The 23261-nt window shown below is 45.0% G+C and overlaps 1 protein-coding gene across 4 annotated transcripts in view; it reads left to right on the top strand.

The window, feature by feature from the left end:
* The window catches only part of LOC131877447 (uncharacterized), a 52026-nt gene that overhangs the window by 16936 nt on the left and 11829 nt on the right, over nt 1-23261 (top strand). For 3 of the 4 annotated variants that reach the window (XM_059223146.1, XM_059223122.1, XM_059223130.1), the window contains exon 1: nt 32-1609. The exons of the other annotated variant lie outside the window; for it this stretch is intronic. In XM_059223146.1, coding sequence (XP_059079129.1) covers nt 1243-1609 — 367 coding nt within the window. In that variant the 5' untranslated portion in view covers nt 32-1242. Of the gene's footprint in view, nt 1-31; nt 1610-23261 lie in introns of those variants that run through there. 4 annotated transcript variants of the gene reach the window in all.

The raw sequence follows: 23261 nt of genomic DNA, 5'->3' as shown, positions 1-23261 counted from the left end.
ATCCAGGCGTATTTACATTCCTCTCAATATCAAAGCGACTCACGTTCCTTTCCCCAAATTTGGCGTCAGTCGATTGAACTAGTCAGGGCGTGAGTGAGTCAGGCAGTCTGTTGGCAGGTTGGTCGTTGGTCTCCCTGGTTTCTATTTTCCTTCTCCTCTACCCATTGGTATTATAGTCGTCCCCTTCTTCCTCTTTTTTACAATCTTCTATTCTACTTGAGTGGTAGTAGTAGTGGTACATGGTACATACGCACATCTTTCTAAAGCAAAGCCAAGATCAGAAGAGTTTCAGGACATCCAATTCAGTTGAACAGATCCCAGGCCTCCATCCACGATGGTTCACGTCCTCCATCCAAACCACGCGCGCGCTTCCTCAGAGCTCTGTCCTCGCTTGGTCGCCCGCTCAACAGCGAGGCTGGCGTTAAGCCGACTCGCCAAGCTTGCACATCCAATGAGAGAGAGAGAGAACCAAAGAGAGAAGCGGAGGCTTTGGAAGTTGGACGTGGACGGGGCCGTTGGGTTGCTGTTCTTCTTGCGCCCGACGTGTAGCTCTTGGCATTCTTTACAAAAATAGATGAAAGAAGAGAAGTCGAAGAAGCCGTTCCTCGGTCTCGATGGTTGAAGGCAATGGTGGCCAAGCAAAAGTGCCGGTGGTAGTGCTTGAAGGTACGGGCGTATCTATTGTACATACATACGTACGTACAAGCGGGCACTAGAAGGAATCGACTGCACGAACAAGCACTGCATGGATGGTAGTATGTGGGGGTATATGATGGAGGAAGGCACAGGCGGGCTCGAGATATTTCCATTCCGAGGAGGCGCAGGAAAACACCGGCTAAACCATTCTCAGTGTCAAACTGGAGACGACGTGGTTGAGACGAGAAACGTCCAAGTCTCTTGAACAGGAAGCGGTGAAGTTTGGAGTGCCAGTCAGTCAGTCAGTCAACACGACTAAAGAATTTGACGAAATTCGTCGGAATTTATGGACGGGGATATCCTCCTGTGAGCATTGGGCTAGCACCTATTAGTGAGCAAACCTCTCCTCGCGACACAAGTGTGACTCTAAATCTGGATCATGAAACAGGTTTGTGTGTGCCAGCCACCGGGATGACGATGTGACTTTGGAACCAAGATCCATGGGTTGTAGTTCTCTTTGGTTTTCCATTATGGCTCTGTTTTAGAGTCGCCAGTTGCTTAGTTCGCAGATCAATTTGTACAAATAAAACACAAGAAGGTGCCAAAATGCCGTCAACTCGTTGGTGGTCCAGACTGTTGCTCATAGTTGAGCTGATCAGTTTAATATCGTTAGTGATTTGTGTGGCCGAAGATGGCGATCCCACGCCAAACACGGAAAATCCGCCCGTGCTGATTCCGCGGGTTCTGGTGACTCGTAAACGGGTGCCAATCACGGCGGTCAAAACCTCGGAAGCCAGACGCCAACGCAAAAAGATCATCCGAACCCGAATAGTGCCAACCTCGAGCGCCACGAACAAAAACGTGGAGGACTCGACGATATCCTCGTCGGATAACGACGTGGTCAAATTGGCCCGAGTCCGCAAAGTGAGCAAGGCTGAAGTCAGTGCTAAGCCCGAAGCCAGTGGGAAGAACGGTAAGACCATCATATGAGATTTTGACTTTTGAGTTCGCCTTGTGACTGGACGCCAAAGGCTCGGGTGAAAGGGCCCCGAAATGCTGACCATATGTAGTCCGTCAATTGAGAGTGGCGCGAGAAATCTGACGTGAATGCTTTCATAAAATTTCAACACCGGACAAATGAACGGGCAAATGGATAGATGGATGGTAGAAGCCAGGCAAGAAAGAAAGTTGGGTTGAAAAAGAGGTCTTTTTGAGGTGGAACCATTCCCAAACTCGAATGAAACGCGAGAGTGCACAGAGGTGTTCCGCCAATTCTGTGCCTAGGTTTGTTTGGTTTCTTTCAATAAAGGATTAGAGGGCTTTGGCCGAAAAAGTGTGCAACTTCATTTGCAAAACGTCAAACGGACAAGCGGAGTCGACGGGATGGACAAATGATGACACTCTCCAGCCATTCCAATAATGGTCTTGGGTGTGGCCTTTCTAACACACTCGTCATCTTGAGTTAGTCAATCTGTCATGTTACAATTGGCCCCACGATGGATGGCATTCTCAGCCCTTCAATAAGTGTTATGTCATCCAAAGGATTGATCAACCACAAAGGCTTATATGATTTGTTTCGAAGGGCTCGAGTCCTCCTTGATCCTCTCATCTTGTTTTTGATGGCGATTCACCTTGAGTCATCCAAAAAGTTTGCTCTTTTGATATTAGATTTGACGTTGCATTGTCAATTTAGAATTGGACTGACTCAAGTCACTCAAAGACTCCTCAATAAGCCTTTTACGAAAGTTTCCAGGGGTTCCAATGAATGTTAGAAATGTTGATGTCAGAGCCTCTAAAAAGGGTGGGTTGGAAGTTTCCGAAATCTCCAAGATTTAAAACGAAGGCCAACATTTCTCGCGGGTGGCATCTTGCGCCAGAACGCGAGTTTTTGACTTTCTCAGTCCTTCATAAGAAAGGGGAGCATTCCTATCTTTTTTCCTCTCCTCTTCCTCCTTAGTAGGTTTCTCTGTCTTAGTTTAAGACTTGAAGGCCGTCCAAAGTCTTCTGCTCTTGCTCCTCCTACAAAAAAAAGTCAGATTCGAAAAGGCTCCGAAGATTAGGAGCCATGGTTCTGAAAACAGTGCTTTACTTACTGCATTACTTTGACAGCCCTGGCAGAGATATTGAGAAGCTATGAGGGAGTTGGAGGAGGCTAGAAGTTGAAAGTTGAAGATTGGGCCAATGCAGCAACTTTCCATGGTTTGGGTGAATTGCGGGAAAGTTGGTCTTTTTGCACGCTTGGTTGACCTTTTGTGGCCCCCAACATGGAAATGAGACTAAAAATAGGGCCCTGGAGAGACACTAATGAGTGCTGCACAATGTCCGGAAGAGTCTTAATTGTCTTACTTTTGTAAAAGACCAACAGCCCGACAACTTTTCCGGGGCCTGAAAGGAGTCCATCGGCCCAAATGGGCTGGCCATTAAAACTTAAGCGGAACCATCAACGCGATTGGGACATTCCCGGTTAGGCCGAAAACGACTCTACAGTAGTGCTTGCTATGGTGTGTGTGTGTGCATGTGTGTGTGTGTGTGTGTTTGTTGAAAGAATTGCCCCAAAATGCTCAGCTGGGTTCCATTTATCAAGAGAGGTCTTCTTCGCCTTTTTTGTGTTTTATGAAAAAGCATTAGGTGAACGAGAATCTGAGCTCAAGAGCCGAAGCAAAAACGAGATCGAGCGATTCGTTGCTGTTCCCAGATTTCTTTGAAAGCAAAATTGGAAAGACAACAAGATAGATGTGAATCCACGCTCCAATACTCGATCCTGATTCCACCTTAAGAGAGAAAGAGAGAGAGCCGCCTTTTTATGAAGCCTTTTCCAGGTCTCCAGACACGGATTTGGAAGCTCTAAACCAGCCATTCACTTCATGAAACGGCAATATCTTATCACTAATGTAGTACGGGATTTTGGTCGTGGGAAGTGGGAAGGGATGAGTCAGTCCCCAATCTTTTCCAGCCTCTCTCCTTCCCTCTCTTTTACTGGAGTCCAGGAAGATAAATGCATCTTATAAAGCCATGGATTTATTAGCATTAGGAAATGGCGGATCCTTTGGATAGGGACCCTTTGTCGCGCCAGAGCCTGCCAGAGCCTGCCAGGTCCTCGGGGAGTGGCTTGGAACATTGGTGGATATTGTCCCCTTGGCTCCGATCCCTTGCTTAATGCCTTGGAAAAAACTAATGGAAAAGCGCCGGCGATATTTTTGGCATAATAGAAAGGTCTCCTCCACATGAGGAAAGTGGGGAACACGAAGTGTCTACGGCCTTGAAGGTGACAATTTGTAGGTTCGAGAGCATCTCAGGGCCAAAGCCCATTCATTCGGAACGCGAAATGGGCCACAAACTCTCGTGGTCCCAATGGTTTTTAGCTCGGATAATGAACAACCATAGATCAACTTGTCATTGGGCACATATATTGAGGCTTCTCTTCGTTTCTTGTTGTTGTTACTCGCTGTTGTTGTTGTTGTTGCTGTTGGTGGCGGTTCAAGGAGGTTGTCAAGGCTACCAGATACTCAAGGAGTAGTAATTATGTTTGCACTTAGGGTGTTGAATTGCCTCATTTATATCCATAATTTAGTGCGGAGACCTCGGGCTACCAGTCACACACACACAACGAGAGAAACGAAAACTAAGTCTAAATGTTAAACGGATGGATCTTGCAGCATGGCTCTTAGAAAACATTTTACAACACGAGCACAATGTGGCTAGGCTCGTTAAGTATTCAACATCTCAAGCGAAAACATCAATTGTGCAAGCACCCTTAATGAACGTTAAACAAACGTTCACTGGGTCCGTTGAGGTCATGACGTTTCTATTCAAATTCTGAAAGGTACTTTCGAGCCAGGAACCCAATATTGATGATTCTCAAAATACAAAGGCTCATTTAGGAATTTAGAATGTTATATAGCTCATCGTGAGTAATGCGAATGACATTCATTGCGATTGACCCTTTTGAAGGGACCTTGGCACGAAAATCATTTGACCTCGCTTCATCCAGATCGAGAAGGCTGTAATTTGTCATGATGATGGTAGTCGTTGTTGTACTAACTAATATTTGTGAGAAGGGAGATCGGGCCACATTCCTCATGGTCTCCTTGAGCTTGCAATGCTTAATTGTCTCTGCGAGGACGATTAAACTGTAAATATTTACGACTTAATTACAAAGTCCTTTTCTTTCTCCTGGTGATCTCCGAGCGAGCTTCAGTCATTTTTCAGAAGCCCATTAAATCATTGGCATCAAGGAGTTGGTAGGTTGTTCATTAGCTCGATTGGCAATGCTGTACGTGGGTTCAGCTCAACTTCCTGCCCTCATAGTACGTGAAAGGATTCATCGATCCTACTTTGGGCCAATCGAGTCCCCCTTCCCCTCTTTTCCCATGGAAATGGGACTTTGTCAAATTTTGTTTCCACTCCCCGATTTCATCCTAAAGGGAGCACTTATTGTCCTCTCTCTCCCTCTCTCTCTGAGCCCATTGCTTTTAGACTTTTCCAATATCTATGCAAATAAAAACCAAGCCAGAGAGCGAGGCCGAGAGTTTAACACCGTTCCATTCGAGGTCATGTTTAGATATTTCCAAGATATTTCCGCTCTTTCTAGATATTGTCCAATGGGAGCTTTTGCACATGCGCTTGCTAACTCACATCTTCGCTTTGAAGTGCAAAATTCCAGCCTTTATGTTGACGAGAGAATGAGAACGGATGAGGTAGGAGGGCTCATCCTATGCTTCATGTAGTTACATGGAACCTTTGAAAGGTGGAACAACCTTGATGTAGCCATGCATACTTGATAAGGGGATTTACATACATTTCACAAGTTTTCTCTCCTAGCGAGGCTGACAAAAGGCCGCCTTTAGTGTCGCCTCTGTGAAGAAAGGATCCTTTGATATCACACAGAGGGCTCACTTATCCAGGATCGGTTTGGCCCCATTGTATGTAATGACCAGCCACAGAGGATTAGCACAGTTTGTGTTAGGATCAACTCGACAGATAGAGATTGGACGACAAATTAATCCCCCTTGACTTTGGTATGAAAGTCTTCGGGTTAGGTCTTTATGGGCATCAGCAGCATTTAATCTTCTAGCTGTTGACTAAACGTATGAACAAATATTGGGGCCCCCAGGGCCAGATGCATCTAACCCTTTGATATCTTGAGCTGGCTCAAGCATAAGGCATCCAATGAATAGCCTTGGACATCATGGCCATGTACTAAGCATTAAAGGCTGAAAGCATTTCTCCACCCCTGGCCATGACAGACGCATATTGGAAACGAATACATCTCAGAAGTGCTTTGTATATATTTACTATGCTCCTCTTCTCCCTCGGAACTCAACATGGAGTGTTGGAAGACTACGATGATGGAAACAGACGTTGATCGTGGAAGCGCTAACTGAATAAGGACCATCCATGTCAATGAAGAGGATGGCTTGAGAGGCACTCATGAAAGGTTGTACATTTCAGATGGGATAGTCTCTTGTTGGCCTTCACCATATGGTAGAGTAGATTAGTAGTAGCTAATGCAAGATAACCCTTATTTCGGCTTTAACCCGAATAAAAGAGGCTTTGTTGGCGGGCGACTCGCAAGAATAAGTACTCTACATTTCTTAAATAAAAATGACAGGCATCACACATCGAATTTAGGTCACTAAGCGCCGTCGGTCGCGTCCTTCGCAGACCGCATTGGATACAGAAATGCAAAAGCCTATGACGATCCAGAAAATCAGGAAGTGAGGAACTGAACAAGGTCGATTACAAATCATCGTTGGCAGCTTCCTCGTCTTAGAAGGAGGGTCTCCTTTTTTATGACGACGACGACGATGATGATGATGACGATGCAATTGATATCAATGTTGGTCAACTTGAACAAAACCTAGATATTACTAATGCTACTTGAGCCTCTTAACCTCGTTCTTGAGAATGGGGGATTCTGGCTGAAGGCTGAAGACTGTTTACAAGAGCAAAGAGGCCAACCGAGCCTGAGAAACCATCGGGGGAAAAAAGAGTGAGCACTCCATTTCTTAAGGATCTCTCAAAAAAAATTCAAGGGAATTCTTCCCTTGGGGAGGAATTTCTCCGAAGTGACCAGGGGGGGGCTGAACAATCTTAGTTCGCCACTATTTTTTGCCATGGGAACCTCATGTATTTGTTTGGCATGCTTTGAAACCATGAGCCTCGGTCGGGTTTCTATCTCTGAGAGATAGGATTGCACAACCGCCACAACAAGGAGGACCAATTAGGTATTATGGACTATGCCATGGCATGGATGTGCCTCGGTTTCTACGAGTAGGTCACTTCCTATTCCACCACTTCTTTTGGGGCCTGTTTTTAATTGATCGCCCTGGGGCTTTTCCTATGTGACAAAAAGTCGCCTCGTTTTGGGCCGTTTTCCTGTTCAGGAGTGTTGCCCAAATATTCGGCTCTGTTAACCCTCGATCCGATGCATTTGCTTTGGTATTTGGTTGATCGCTAATCGAAACCACGTCATCTAGCCATACCTGCTGGCTTGGATCTCGTGTTTTTGGCCACGGAACCTGGCGTATCTAAGAAACCTCATCCGCAGGCTCAAGACAATCCCAATCGTTTTGTTGTTGGAACAAAGTTTGAAGTTCAGTCGAAGATGTCCTCCTCCTGGTTGGTAGTCAATTCTATTAACAACAGACCTTGTATGAATGGTTGGTTGGTGGTTGGTTGGCAAACCACGCGAGGTTCGTCGCCATCCTTTGGTCCAATTTCGTCGAATGGCCGGATATCTCGGATTGACTCATTGAATTTCTGTTTCTGTACCTTGCCAAAAGTTCATTCAAGACCAGGGGGAGTGTGTCTTCAGTCGTTTCGAAGCTTCATCATGATCATCAGAAGTGGGAGCAGCTTCTTCACGTAGCAGAGCCTCAAGCAGAAGCAGCCTGACAGTCTGAAATCCGTCCAAGGTCGCACCCGAGCTTCAGTTAGCAGCTGATCAATTTCAAAGTTAAACCAACCTGGCGGTCGTCTTGTTTCAGCTGGAAACTGGAATTGGAATAGGAATTGGGGAAGGGAAAAGAAAAGAAAAAGGATGAACCTCCTCTTGGTTGATCTTTTGTCGGATAGTCGACTGACTGGCAATGAGTAAGTAGATTCATCTTCTTCTTTCTTCCATTCTTATTTTCTGGCGCAGTCTCTGGCATCACTCTCTGCTCCCCATGTTTCATCCGAAGAGTGCCCTAATGAATTGGAGTCCAGTCACTCCACACGAACCTTCCTTGGCATTAGACTGACCATGATTTCTTCTCGAGATGAGGCTCATCGTATGAAGATGAGCCCCTGCCAATTCTTGTTACAGCCGAACAAGCAACCAGATCAAGAAGACAAAAACCATGCCAGGATCGGATGCTTCCTCTGACCGCCTTGGCAGGAGCAGAATGCATGCAATGTATGTACGATAATCAATGTTCTTACAATATTGCCCAAAGTAGAAAAGTAGGAGCAGGCCTGCATATGGAAAGGCCCTGAAAATAATCAATAGTCCATTCACTCATGATCCGGTGTTGGTTCCTTTTTCAAAGACAGTGGAATCGAGAACAAAAGGCGTTCAGGAAAGAGGAAGTGAACTTGAACCGGAGCAACACAATTTCTAATTCGAGGAAATAAGCATCGGAACAATGCTGCTTGGAAATGTCTTAATTTTTCGGATGTTTATTGACATTTCATCGGTCGGCTCCCACATTCACACCCCGATATAATCATACCAGTGTATTCGTACGTATAGTACTATATATGTACAGCATATCAGTGGCCGCGAGGCCAATTCAAAGTTGTCGTCGTTTCAGAACGATTCGGACGAACAATCATTTGGGCCCATGATCGGTTCACGATTTGCTTTGCATCCTAACGAACCCGAAATGCAGATTAGCGTGCTTGCATGCTTCCGAAGGTTTTCAATACGGTTGACCTTTGCGAGAAGTTCATTGCCATAATGAAATTCATATCTCAAACGGGGTTGGGCGCGAAATAGGCGGTATACATACGTGCACTCGCCGTCAGTCGTCGTGCTCTATGCATTGTTCCATGAACATCAGAAGGCTTCTATCTACTGTGTCAGTATGTACAGTACGTACAATATACGTACTAAATCCCACTGACTGGTTCTTGACGACTCAAGGCCGCCTTTGAACATACCTACATGCATATTTCTAAAGTGGTCGGATTTCGAATGAAAGGGGAGGCAAGGAAGGCACTCCTCGTGATTCATGACGGAAAACCGGCTTCCCCATTCATGTCCTCTTGATCGGGATCAACTTGAGGCTGCCCAAGAAAGGATTGATTTCTTTCAAGCTTCACCTGACTTCGCTCACATTATTCCTGGCCTTTGCTTGACTTGATGGCCCGACCCCATTCATTGATGGATTGATGGATTGAGCGGCCCTCAACAACCTTTCTTTGGCTTCAAGGTGGGGAGGACTGGATTTGAATTGAATGATCAAATGCAAATGTGCAGCATGTGCAATAGGTTGAGAAACATGCCTTCACAAACACACGGGGTATTGTGTATGAGCTTCACGCTCAGTCCGTATGTAATGTGCAGCAAAATATGGCCACAAATTGTCGGTTGTTTGTTTGTTTGTTTATTTGTTCGGGAGAACCCTCTTGCATTGCAGTTGTTGTTGGCGTTGTTGGTGTTGTTGGTGGCAATGCTGGTGTTGTCGTCTGAGTCGTCTTCGTCTTTTGTAAACGTGTCGTGAGTTGTACGCGCACCGTGTCAGATTTGTAATGGGCGATTTTCTAATGGCACAATGGTCGCCTCGTTTCCGGAAAGATTCTCGAAGACACTTTTTCCCCCTCCTATGGCTCCTAAATTATGAGAAAAGTTGCTGTGGGTGGCAGGTTTGCCCATCGCTATCTTCATGGATTTACCGGATACGAAGGGCCTCACCGCCGAGATTTGACAACGCTCTATGTAGGCCTCGAACGATCCGACCCATCTATGAGAATCTATGGATAGCTAAACGTGGAAAATGTGATTCCACCACTTGTGTCCCAGGAAGAAAAGTGGGAAAAATATGGCGTGAACTGACCTTGGTTGCCAAGTCAAAAGAGTGTGTGTGACTCTTGCATGGGATTGAGAACAAACGTAGAAGAAGTGGTCGACAGCAAATCTTGACATTTTCTGACGAGAACATCCATGAAGTCACACCCATGATCTCGGCTGGCTTCAATCACTCGTTCTAGCCTCTGGGAAAAAGGAGCCCTTGTCCAATCACTTTCGAATTTGAAACTCCGGATTACGTCGTGGTACCATTTTGAAGCTAAATATCCGTCGGATGATGAGGTGATCATCGCACAAATTTGAATGTTTGGCCTGGAACCCTTGTCCCTCCCAAAGAGGTCCCAGTTTGGCATGGTTGGAAATGTGATCGGTGGCCACACCAAAATGAAAGAAAGAGAACTGAAGCTCGGTCTCCATTTCTACCGTCTGACATCCAAGGTCAAATGGTGAATACCATTGCCAAGACTTGGGTTGTTGGAGCTTTGAGTAGCCTTTTTCGGGTGGTGATGAGGATGCATTTGAGCACTAATAAAGCTATCATCGTCTAGAGAGAAACAAAACAGATTGAAAAACTTTCTTGGGGAAATAAGACGTGACCTAATGAAAACCGATGCCAGCATCACTACTTCCAGTATCCAATGGGAAAAGTAACTTTCTCGTTCGCTCAAATTGAGGATGATCGAAGAAAAAAAGAATTTTTCATTCGGGAATAACTAACCTCTTGGAATTAACTTGTACGCTTAGGGTGAAGCCAACAATGTGCAATGCTTTTAACGAGACACACGGAAGTTGCTCGAATGTTTCTTGACGGTTTATATCTCTCTTGATTTCAGGTAAGACAATCTCGACCACGTTATTCCTGTTGATTCATAAAGGATTGGAATCATTACTTCCTCATTGAGCCAAGCAAGGGCTAGGCCAAAGGAATCAAAAAACAACTACAACGACGACGACAGCGACCATGTCTCAATTGGCCTCAATAATCAGATATGCAAATCTTGGTCCGGCCTGTCACGCTCGTTCATTCGTCGAGTTCTAAGACCCCAGAAAGCCCATCGTCGTGCTTGATCCTCACTTCAAACAAAAGATGCTGATTCATAGCATGAAATCTCCGGCCAATTCCCTAAAGTCACCCGGATTAGCCCCACACGCACGCAGTGCATTACAGAACAGTATACGCTACTGGCTACCGTTGGTTGGTTTTTTAGACATTACCATTATTATGAACCGAGGTGTGAGTGGAAATATGCTTTTTGTTGGGCTCCTAGAGACAGGCTCGTGATGTCGAGATTGATGCTGTTTCAAGCCTGTCATCCCATGATATTTCTTACCGGCCACAATATGTGTGGAAGTGTGAATGATTGGGATCTGAATGATACTTAAATGTGCATGAAGGTCACTGGAAATATTCCCAAAAACCTGCCTTAAAAGCCAATGTTTGCACATGGAAGATCAAGTAACTGATAAGTGCCGTTGGATTTTTGTCAAGTTCTCGCACTTCCTCCACATTACGGAATGCCTTTTTTATGAGAGGCCCATTTGATGGAGAGGTCGGCCCAGCTTCACAGGGCCGAATGCATCTGATAAGTGCTAAAGGCATGAATTAAAACAACAAAAATGACAATGATGACTCTCGTTTGGACATTTTTGCTTCGAATGCTTTGGGGTGAAGACGCCAAGGCCTTGTCAGATGACATGTAGCCTCATGGAAATAAATGGCCCACACTTGGCAAGCGTTGATGAATCATCTGACACGCACGCACAATGCACCAGTTAACACCACTTTGATCATTGAGAAGCCCTTCAAAGAGCGTCCTCAAGACTGAAACCTCTTTCAAACACACGCACACACACGAGCATTCCATCCATCGTGCTTGAAATTCTTGGGGGTGGCGAATGGAGAAAGTTGGCTCCAATGTCAATGATCAAGGACTCGAGAAGTTCGGCACGGTAACCTATCTAGACCAAATTGAGCTACCATTCCTTTAAGGGCACAAATGAGCATTTAATGGCACTCACTGATGGGGGGAAATGGCCTGGACACCGTGTCAACGAAACGATAGGTGACCAGGAGGAGTAACCTGATTAATATGATCGTGTTCTCGAGTGAACTCGGTCAATTGAAACAAGTGCCGCTCTTTTGGATTGTGAAATGTACTAAATCAACACAACGACCAGAGGTCATAACCGAGCAGAGACGCGCCATAGCAGAAGTTGTCCCTGAGACGTCCGATTAACTCCATGCAATTTGTGTAATGGACAGCAATCGGGCTCATTTTCCGTTCCATTACCCCGCCGAACTGTTTTTTCCATCCGATTCGGATGTGTTTTTGAAGCTTCTCCCCTCTTCCTCTGACTTTCTTGAGACATTTCTCTTTCTTTCTTTCTATCTCCCATTCTCTCCCACTCCTCTCTCTCTCTCTCTCGACTGACATCTTCATCATAGAAAATGGATCCATTCCGTCACATCGAGAGTAGGCAGGCCAAGGAGGATTCATGGGTATGTGCCTATTTTCAGAAGGTTCAGATCATACATCAAGAAAAACGGACAGGGTGCTTCAAGGAAGCTACTTAGTAGTAATTACGATTACACGTTAAAAAAATATGGCGTGACTGTCTGAGTGGATTATTACTATCTCTTCCAGCATGATTTTTGACTGACATTTCAACACTTTGCCTGGCCGGTCACCCTGTGGCAGATATTTCCCTGGGTACTTAAGATACTCCGTAATAGGAAAAAGCACATTAAGCCCGACTTTGAGCTCGAGCAATTGGCTGGCTAGTCGCTTTGGAATCAACCTACCAGGGGAATTTGTTTTGAAGAGGGCTTGTTTACAACCTGACTTGGAATGCCAATCTCCTATGGGGTCATGTCTTTGGTATAATCTCTTAACTGACAACCAACCCTTCAGCTCGTCAATCGGTCGCCTTCCCAACCTCCCACAGCGGACTTGACAGGGTGATTTTTTGGGTGGGAATGTCAGAAATTCTGGCGGACAACAAATCAGAAAGTGGCCCTCAATTTGCATTGCCGAGTGATCTGTAAGCCAAGACTCCTCTAGAGTTGGATGCCATCCCCAACTTGAACTAATCGTTGTGAAGGCTGGCAGCTCCTTTTCTCGAGAAACATCCTTTTTTGGCAGTGATTCACAACCCACCCGTCATCTTTGGTTCGCTCTAATGTATTGTATAACCAGTATATACGTAGTGCAATTCCTTTTCCAATGCCCTTTTCTCTCCAATTCCAATCCGAGAGGAATCGGCATAAAAATCGTCCGATTTGTCGGAGCGAGATTTTTTTCCCCAAGCTCCGCAAAGTTGCCAAAGTACCCCATACAATCGAAACCGAGAAGTGCAATTTCCCCAAAGTGGGACTGCTCCATTCCGAAGGGATCTTGGTGAAGTAATCAAGATTGAAGACCTGTCTTGCCTCACATACACTACATACACTTACTTGATGGCTTCGTTTCTCGACCAAGGCGTAGATCGACCCAACTGTGAACAACCGACCGTCTAACCAGCCAAGTCAAACGCAATCGGACAAAAAACAAAGGTGGACAGAGAGGGGTTGATGGTTGGCTGAGTAAGGCTTGCAACGACATGTCCCAGGGCACGCTTCAGTAGAAAACAACTGTGATTTTGCCATGACCGATTGACCCCGAGCCAACATTGCCAGCATTGCCCACATGTCGTCCGGAGTCGGTCAACAATGACCCATCACCGCGTGAAGTTAGACGAGATCGATATCATGCCTGGCTGATTGCCTCCCACTCCATCACGTGGAAATTACCTTTGCTCACTAGTTTCTCGTGCAATGCGTCAACTCATTCCATCACTGATAGAAAGAAGAACTGGACTGGGGGGTAACAAAGTAATAGACAAAGACCAGGAAATCAAAATACAAACGAATTCCCAATCTTAAGATATGTATTCCCTTTGCTTTGGCCACAAGGAAGTGAGGAGCTGCATTCGACATGGATTGCGGTAACGAGATTCCTAGAGTTCCGCCATGCACCTGACCAAAAACGCTCTAGATTGGGGTGAGATATTGAAATATTATTCCATAGCAATCCAGAAGAGTTCCCACTGAGAGCGATCTGCCGTGCAAAGTGTTAAAATTATCCGCCAATCTTATAGTACAACTAACTACCTTGCCACAGACGAGATTTTAGAGCTTATTGTTTTGTTGGCCGTACCCCGGGTTTGATTAAATTGAAATGCCATTTAATCTCGGTAGTAATGATAAGACTAATACGGCGCTGAGACTTGTTCCAAGTCACGCTCCAGACTCCCTTGGTGTGTGCTTGTTGTATGTTATTCCATTCATGTGGTCTGGACACACACTTTCCGGACCCACACTCTGGGTGACTGGTCACGAACCGTGATGCAATCCAAAGCAAATTCCTGGGCGACTTCTCACTTGACTTTTATTCCACGCGTGATCTATGTCCGCTGTTAGCAATAAACCTTCAGATTTGCTCGTGTCAGACAGGGAGGGAACCATTGGTTTTGTTGACATGCAGTGGCCCGTGAAATATTAGGATCAGATAAAGGGCGCTAACTAGCTCCCTGGTGCACGTGGTAGATTACGTGAATGGAGACAAGAAGCACAAAGACAAAAAGGTCATGCTTCAAATGGTTGAGGCGGATAATTAACGTGCCATTGTTGGTTGGATTTGACAAGAAAAATCCAATGAACTACGCAAATGAGGCGGTCCGGAAAACTTCTATGGTGGAAATGAAAAAAAAAGCGGTCTGGTGCAATGCAACCGAATTAAGGCCAGGGTCACCATCAAGTGGAATGGCGGTAAATTAGTTGAGAGCACTTTTAATGAAACCATTGTCATCCTACTTGCCATTGTTGAGATATACTCTGGCCCAGAGGAAGTGAGCACAAAGTGTAAGAACACATCAAATCTGAATCCTTAACGAAACCTTCCTGATGTCCTTGAATTTCTGAGTTTGGCACTACTGAAGATTTAGCCACCCTCTGTACTGCGTTCCAGTCTTCTCATTTTTCGCTAGAAAGCCAACGGAAACTTATAAGGCTCATATAAAAGCCAATATCTTATATTTCATGGCATGTGCGAACCAAAGGGTATCGTTTGCTATTCTTGAAACTGTACATGAAAAGGGCGTTGGTTGGCATCCTTCGCTGGAATCGGAGCCCTTCTCAGGGAAGACATGATTGATATCTCATTTCATTGTGTTGTTTACGGGTTGTTGCCATTGTTTCATGGAGTGGTGCCTATTCGATAGCCTCAAATAAGCATAATTGAATGCTACTCTAATTAAAGACTGTCTTGTTCATCATAGTTACGTGGGAAGGGAAAGATTTATCTCATCTCCCTGGCACCGGCTCCGCTCAAAAGGCATTTGGGCTAAGAGCTGGTGGCCAAATTTGAGCTATACTTGGAGGTCACCCTCGCCACCACCACCAAATAATATCCCACTTCAAGGTCTTGGTGCCAAACGACCCAGCTGTGTACCTTTTTCCTGAGAAATTATGCAAGTAAATCAATGTTAAGTCTCCCAACGCTTTTCTGCGCATTTCCGGAAAGAAAAAAAATGTCGACAACAAAATTGAATGTTGGTGAATGCAAAGATGACAAAGTTCAAGGGATTTCAGGAATTCATTCCTGTTTTTTTCAGTTTGGATGTAAATTAGCCCTTCTTAGTGTGTGAGTGAGGTGGACTATGAGCATCTGAGGAAACTTTGAACGCGACTCGTTTTTCGAGGGTTCCCTATTATAAGGGACCAGCGCCCAAGGAATTTGCATAATTCCCCCTGATCTTTTGTTGGCATATTCTCAATTCACCGTCGTGTTTTGTGAACTCGGGTTGATCCTCAGACTAGTCGTAACCTTAGGACATAAACTACCGTCCATCTCATTTGAGACACAATAAGATGCCGAGCAAGACGTCTCTTCCAATGTGGTCTTGGGATCTCTTGGTCCATACATTGCCGAGAAATCCGAACTTCCTGCTTTTGGCCGTGATCGGGAGGATATTTGCGATGCAAATCCCTCCCTCGGATCGAAATTCCGTCTTGGATGACTATCTGAATAGATTTTGGGACCGAAATGAAGAATCAAGGCAACTTTTCCAGCACTTCTCCGAAAACTCAATTGTCGAAGCGCTGAGTCACCCTGACTTCCATTAATCGGCGGGTGAAGGGGAGGATGCGATGGACCAACCTGAAGGTTGAACATTGATTGAATATATGTTAGTTAGACTAACACCACTCAGCTTCCCGGAAAACATTGAGAAACCAGTGATATTCATCTCAATCTTGAGCTTCCATCTTAATTGATAACACCAACAAATCGGTTCCTCTTTTTCCCCCTCATGGCTCCGAGATTTTCATCCATTTCCCAAACTCGGGGGGAGGCTCTAGCCTGCCAACCAACCAGCCAGCCAGTCAACAACCAACCATTCAGCTAGCTAACCTACCAACCAAGAACCAACGCCTGTTCAATGTCAAACCATCACAACCATTCAGAAAGAACAGAAAAGCGAGGAGATTATCTTTGCATGAACTGAATTGATGGTTTTGGAAGCAGGTTGCTGTACAGCAGTGCATGAACTGAATTGATGGTTTTGGAAGCAGGTTGCTCACATGTGCGTCGACTGAAGAATGAGTTCTGGCATCATCATTTCATTCAGCCGAGGATCCAAGGATCTCCCACACTCACAGCCTGTCTCATCCTTTGAAAGTCCCTAAATATTTCCAATTTCAATCCCGACGTTGCCATCAAGGCGATTAGTTCGATGATCTATCGCTCATGAACTCAGAACTCAGTTTCAATAAGGTTCTCTTCGTCTTCCACATGCCTGCCAAGGTCTCCATTTTCAAAGAGGACCCTTACGTTCCTCCATAGGTATTTATCTAAACATTACAGTTAGTGCAACCATCTATGATGATCTAATTACGGACACGAACCATTGGGATGCGTTGGTGAGTGCTGACTGGCTGAGTAGTCCAGATCTGTGTTGGTCTAACATCCGCAACCAGTCGTGAACTCGAGCACAATAAATTAGGGCCACGCCATTTTTCACAAAAGCTTCCTTGATTGTAACAACAGCCACTCCAACAGGCCAATCTCCCGCTGGACCCAACCCTCAAATTCCAGGATGTGTGACTCTTGCTAGACTCTTCTTGGGTGCTTGAGACCAGCCAAAAGGGGCTTGGAAAGAGCTCTGAAAGCCCAACCCATTACACAGTTTCACGACGATTGGTCGCACAATAGAGATAATTGCCAATTGGCACCACAGGATGATCGTCCGGTAAAATGAGACTCGAAAAAAAGGTTTTTATGTCAACTGCGGAAGGAAGTTTTCGGTTCCTTGAAGATTCCGTACAGGATAGGGAAGACGGTAAGACGGTGGTTTCTTCCTCTATCAGATCATATAAATGGTATTCTGGCTTGCACTCAGATCCGACCAGTTGGATGGAGGGACTGTACATAGGTTAGCTTCATCCTTGGCAAGACGTCGGTGGCTTCCAACTTTTAGCTGGCTCATTGGAAGGAACTTTGAGTTTCAAGTGAGCAACGCCTTCTTGTGTTCCTCATTTGTCAAGATTTTGGGCCCAACAAAAGGTTTCAGACTTACATGTATGTAGTCTTTGTACATTTTGATCTGATGCTATGACGAGTGAAAGATAAAAGAATAACTTCATACCTACCTGTCTCATCTCGGGGATTTGCTCAGACCTTAATTAAACAGGCCAAACTTCATTCACTGTGAAGCAATGAAAGGAAAGATAAGATGGATCACACTCTGCGTATAAGGTGTTCACAAAAAGTCGCAGAAACCATTTCTACAGTTGCCTCGTATGTACCCTATCGAGCTCGCGTAATATTTGAATGTGGACAAAGCCGCATTTCAACACAAAATACCGAAGACAACCTTTTGCTAAACTTAAAAGGAATTGCTGCCGCTCTTCAATTGATAAACAAACTCTTCATGGAATGCTGGAAGCGTCACCAAATTGTCACATTGGTTTGAAATCGATTTCTCGGGCATTGCCAATCACTTCCGCCTTTGGTGGATTATTTCATTCCAGCGAATGAGTTGAAGCCGCTCGCCCGATTCGAGTGCATACACAGTACTATAGTAAATGCCATCGCCATCATCATCACCATCATCATCATTGCGTTCAGTTTGAAGTGTCTGCTTTTTGGAACTGGGATTGGCCATGATGATGTTGGTAATGATGAACGAGTTCGTCATTGAGATGTGAACAATGCCACATCCATTTGACAGCTGATTTACGTATTCAGGCAGCCAAACAACAACAGCTGAGTAAGCAGCTCTTGGCCAGTTCTAGTTCCGGTAAGCACGGTCCTGTTGAAGCCTTTCGCCATCAATGAGTCTTGTCGCAAAGTGGCTGAGTTAACCAAGTCATAGGAGCATGGTCAAATGGCAGAGCCTTGGTCGGAAAGAAATTGTCTTTGGCTAATTCAAGTATCAGCTCTTGCTAACCCGCCAAGAGCAAAGCAATTGTAAAGGTGATGTGAATACGTATTTCATCAGAGGAGCGGAATTATTACATGCCACGCTGATACTCACGATGGTTGTCTATTAGGGAGTGAGTGTCGAGTACAAACTAACTCGTACAGTGGTCGATGTGGCGTGCTCGAACGAGTCTAGGACGTCAGGTTGTCTCGCAACCGAAAAGAAGTCGAAAGTGAAACTAGATAAAAGGTCCGAGCGAGACAGAATGACAACTTTCTCGCTGTCCATCCTGGTTCATCTCAATTAGCTTGAAGATGATAAATAAAATGGCCATGATTGTGAAACTATTCCCCCTATCTGACATGACCAGCTCGCCTGGAGAGCAACTTTGGAAACTGCATCACAAGAAGTCCAATTGAAATGCAACCTATTCGTCTCTGGCACAACTTTTCCCCTCTATCTCAAAACTCGCTTGGCAAGTGCAATAAATAATCCTCTTAGGACTTGACTCTTACGAAATAATTGTAATACTACTAGGAGTAGATTTAACTCTGAGGGTAAACATCACCAAAAATGTAGGTGAATGAGGTCTTCTACTAGATACCCAAGAAGTAATATCGCAATCTTCCCTTGAAATCCGAGAGAATTCGACTTTGAGTTCAGCGATTGGTTCAGGCTTGTCATTAGTGCTCTCATGTTTTGTAGTCAAAATCTTTTAGCTTCTCAACCATTAGACATCACTTGAGATGAAGTTGTGAAAATCAATTTAGCTGGGGCGCAAGTCTGCCTTGGTTACGAAACACCTACTATCTCTTCAAGGCATTATCCCAAGGATCGCAGGAATGGTTTTGGTTTTAGGACTTCGAACGATCGATCGATCTCGTGGTCATTTTGTACTGGGTGTCTCATCCTTGATTTGCAGTCTCATCTGGATATACATAAGTACAGATCCAGATATATAGAGTCTTGAGATGGAAACGTTTGCATCTTGGATGAAAGGTTCTTGATATCGATCGGACACCCCATGGATCATGAATTGTCCACACTTCGAGATTACAGCTAGACTATGGTCGGATTTATGCTTCTATTTCACTCTTAATCTGAAGCCAATTCACTATGGATAGAGAATAGAAGCTCTTTGATCTTGATATTACACAATACCCGCGCTTGTGGCTGGTTGGTTGTTGGTCCAAGTTCCTTTCTGAATGTCCTCATTTTCCGCTTCAGAGACCCTCAAAACGAGTTGGGCTTTTTGTTTTTATTCAGTCACTGTCAGATGGGTCTCAGAAACCACCCAAAGACCATCTCTCTTGTAAAGTGTCAATGTGAAGAAGGAGAGGAGTTGCTTGAGGAACTCGGCTTGCTTGGAAATGTTCAGGGAAGCATCTTGAGTTTATTAGCTGACGAACAATGCCGAGTTGATGAACTCGATCTCGTCATGATTTGATTTTTGTGGCATTGATATTTTCAGAATGACACACGCTTCCGTTATGGACGCGGGGATCTTCCGCATCCTCGTATGTAGAGTCCCTTATCACAACATGAAATGAAGGTGTTCTTGTCATTGACGACCACAGAGTCTCTTCTTCTTTTTCGACAACAGCAACGGCGAACTAATTTGGTTGTTTTTTGGTGATTGAAATGTGGATTACAGCTATCAACCATAATGAGACCCTTGGGAACCTGGCTAATACTATCGGCTTGATCAGCTGATCATCAGTGTGAAAATCTGGACTGTCCTTCGCTGGTAGTTTGTACATTTGTTCCGAGTCCGAAATGAATGAGACGAAAGATCAGAGCGATTCCCATATCAGACCAAAACATGGATAGAAGTGCATTTCAAGTTGCAAAGCCTTGGCTCCAATCCTCTCGATGTGTCATGGACACATTCTTTTTCTAGTTCTTCGCATTTGAATTAGTTTTGTCCTTTGAAGCGTAAAGGTCAACAACCACTCCTTCCTCTCAAGACTCAGAGAACAAGACAGGGCAGGGCAACTCGAGGCATATTCATGAACCCAGCAAGCCAGCCACCATCCCTAGCTGCCCCTCCCACGTGGTTGGGTAATGAAATTTTACATTTGTCATAGAGTGCAACGATTTGAAGTGAGAACAAAGAGCCGTTACCGCAATTGGCTATCACGCCAATGAACTGAATGGGAACCCTTCAAGCTTTGGCCGTTACCATCTATCTTTACATGTGCATGGTATCGAGGCATGTGGTGTACACTCACCAGCAGGAGGCCTCTTTTAGCCAAACTGGAGCATAGAGGAATCTCGGCGTCGGCCTTTTGGCTCAGAGAAATCGAATGCAAATTGGTTTTGTGAGCTTGAATACATACGTACACGTTGAAGAGTGTTCAACCTACATATGGTGACATTTTGAACCATTTACGTAGTGTGCGTAGTTTCGTAGAGGCGCAGAAGGTGATGACTAGGGAGGATACCGTCTCAGCTCTTCAGAGCTTCGGATTCACATTTGCTGCGAGTTTGTGGACGTAAGTCTTGCTTGTTGGCCTTATTTCATCACCGCGAGGGGATTTTATGTCACGTCGTCAACCGCAAAGTGCAACTAAAAAGTTAGGATTCTTGATAATGCCTCTATCAGTGTTGCCAAGGGCGATTTTGCTGATAGGCCAGGAAGGGCCAGGATGACCAGGATGACCTGACTCGTGCTGAACCGGTCATTCATGGCAATGAAAAGCCAAGATTGTGCTTGTCACTTTGTTGAGAGGTGGATTGCCCTCTGATCTACCGATACATTGCCATAATTACGTGAATTAGTCATCCTCAAGAGCCATTAATAAAGCGGGCGTGTACACTTTGGGAATATGATATCAAACTATCAAAACACTCGTACTCCTATATCGGCGAAGGAGAGCCCCCATGCTGATGAGAATTTGAAGATAAGGTTGCATTCACAATAGCAGCACACTCGACCGAGGGGGACTCACTTTGTTCTAAGACATGTGCGCCCTAACATGTACTGTAAGATGTACAGGTAAGATGGTAAGATGATGCGGGATGTTCCATCTAATTACCAAGAAATGCCATTATACTATACACATTGGGATACGCACTCCCAATCATGACTCGGATTACGTCATTTCCAATGAGTGCGGTTTGTATAGGAAATGGGCTAGCTTCAAATAAAGGTGTAAAAACCCTTTCGGCACCGTCATCATTGCATCATGGCTCTCAAGATTGATTTCGGCCCAAAATCTTCTCATTGAACTGGCACCACTGTTTCCCTAGTTTCCACGCCAAACATCATGGTTAACATTGCACACTTGGCACAAAACCCAATGCTTGTTTCATGTGCACTGCTGCACAAGCTCACTAGGCATTTGAAGCTTGAGAAACGAACAGGAGTCTTGTGAAGACCGTACAACACCTACTCCTTAATCAATCAAGTACTTGATGCCGCCATGCATGTGATGCCAAGACAAACACCTTATTCCAAATCCTTGATCTGAGAGTCTTTTGAACTCCGAATCCATCAATCACTGGAGCGTTAAACGGAATTCCTCAGTGGATTCGAAGCCCAACTAATGCATTGTGGGGCATTGTACTTGGGTGCCCTGCCCTTGTCAAGTATGCAGACGTGGCTTGGTTGCTTGGTTCTTTGGTAGTGCTGTTATGGGAGGGGTAGTGGAGCTCGGGGTCCGGCGTAACCCATGAACATATTCAAGTTATTTCAATTGACCACTGTTGTCGGGGATGACGGATGGGCCTTCTCGACAAGCATATGAGCACATTGTATTCTTCTGATGAGGGGTTCATGAGCCAAGAGAGCTACTTGGTGCACGTTCTGTGTACGAAATAGTGCACGGGATTCAGTAGCTTGAGTGTCTGAGGAGTTTGGTTACCCAGACGTGAGATGGTTGTGAATGGAGATTGAAATCCACACCCTAGATCAGCCTGGCAACCATTGGTTGTTGCTCAGGCCAAGGCCCGCCTCCCATGTTCAATTTACGGTATGGTGAACGAGAAAAAGTTTCCCAAAAGGGTTCAATCCAGTTTGACAAGTTTCAAGATCTGGTATCGTAGTCTTTGTGTTCATTATATAACCGAACTTTGTAGCTTTGTAGCGTCGCCATCAATACCAAATACTAAAATCGGAATATGCGGTTTTACTTGTACTGTAAATCAAAGCAGTTCATTTCATATCTGATATCACACTCTCCAGGAAGCCAAAGCTCTAAAAGAATAATCACCCTCATTAAGATCTTGATGGTTGTGATCTCAAAGACGTTCAATAGCATTGAACTCCAAACCCACCTCCGAATTCGATGTCCTTGGCCATGCCATGCGATCGTAGGGGTGTTCTGGTTGAAGGTAAGGGCCCTATTTTTCCCCAAGTGAGCATTACCGTACCTTGTGCGCTGCACTAGTCTTCTCAAGACGATTGTACTCGTCCTACCTTCCTTCCAACCAACCAACCAACCAACCAAGCAACCAACAAACCTACCCACCAACCAAAACCAACCATAGATTGGGCATCTCATGAACGGCATCTCACAATTGGTAGTACGCATCCCATGGAAGCACACAACCTGCTTACATGTTTCTGCCAAGCGATGAATATAAACCGGGACGTCTCTGGATACGTAGCACTGGATAATGTGTTTCGTATTATTGCTTTAAGTACAGTCTTTCTAATCATCTCGATTGTTAGAAGGACCCGATATCAAGTCTTGACACACTGGATGAAATTTCAAACGTCTTTGAAGGAATCTGTTTCACCCAGTATCTACTCCTGCTGTGTAGACGTCCTTGCGTATTATTGGGAGCGTCCTTGGGCACCGACCGCGCCCTTCGTTCAGCCTAAAAAGATCCCAACCACTTTAATTGCCTCCTCTAGGGGAGTGAACAGCTTCATGGGCTGCTTCTTGACTGACGCTAGTGATGGTGGATGTCTTTGATTTCTGTGTACGTAGAACTAAGCGAGATCGTTCAAGGTGGATGAGACGAGATTGTTACTGATACAAACCCGCCAACAGCAGCGGGCGACGATATCTTGATAAAAATAGGCAAGTGGACGCCAGCAACAGCAGCAACAACAACTTGGAATGTATATTATCAAGTCATCTTGTGGGATATTATTGAGATGAGCCCAGGGCTTGTCCAGCGGATGGAAACTCCCATCTACTTA

This window comes from Tigriopus californicus, chromosome 1, assembly GCF_007210705.1.
Source record: "Tigriopus californicus strain San Diego chromosome 1, Tcal_SD_v2.1, whole genome shotgun sequence".
NCBI lineage: Eukaryota > Metazoa > Arthropoda > Copepoda > Harpacticoida > Harpacticidae > Tigriopus > Tigriopus californicus.
Note: the sequence above shows the minus strand (reverse complement) of the source record. Positions and strands in the feature narration are given on the sequence as shown.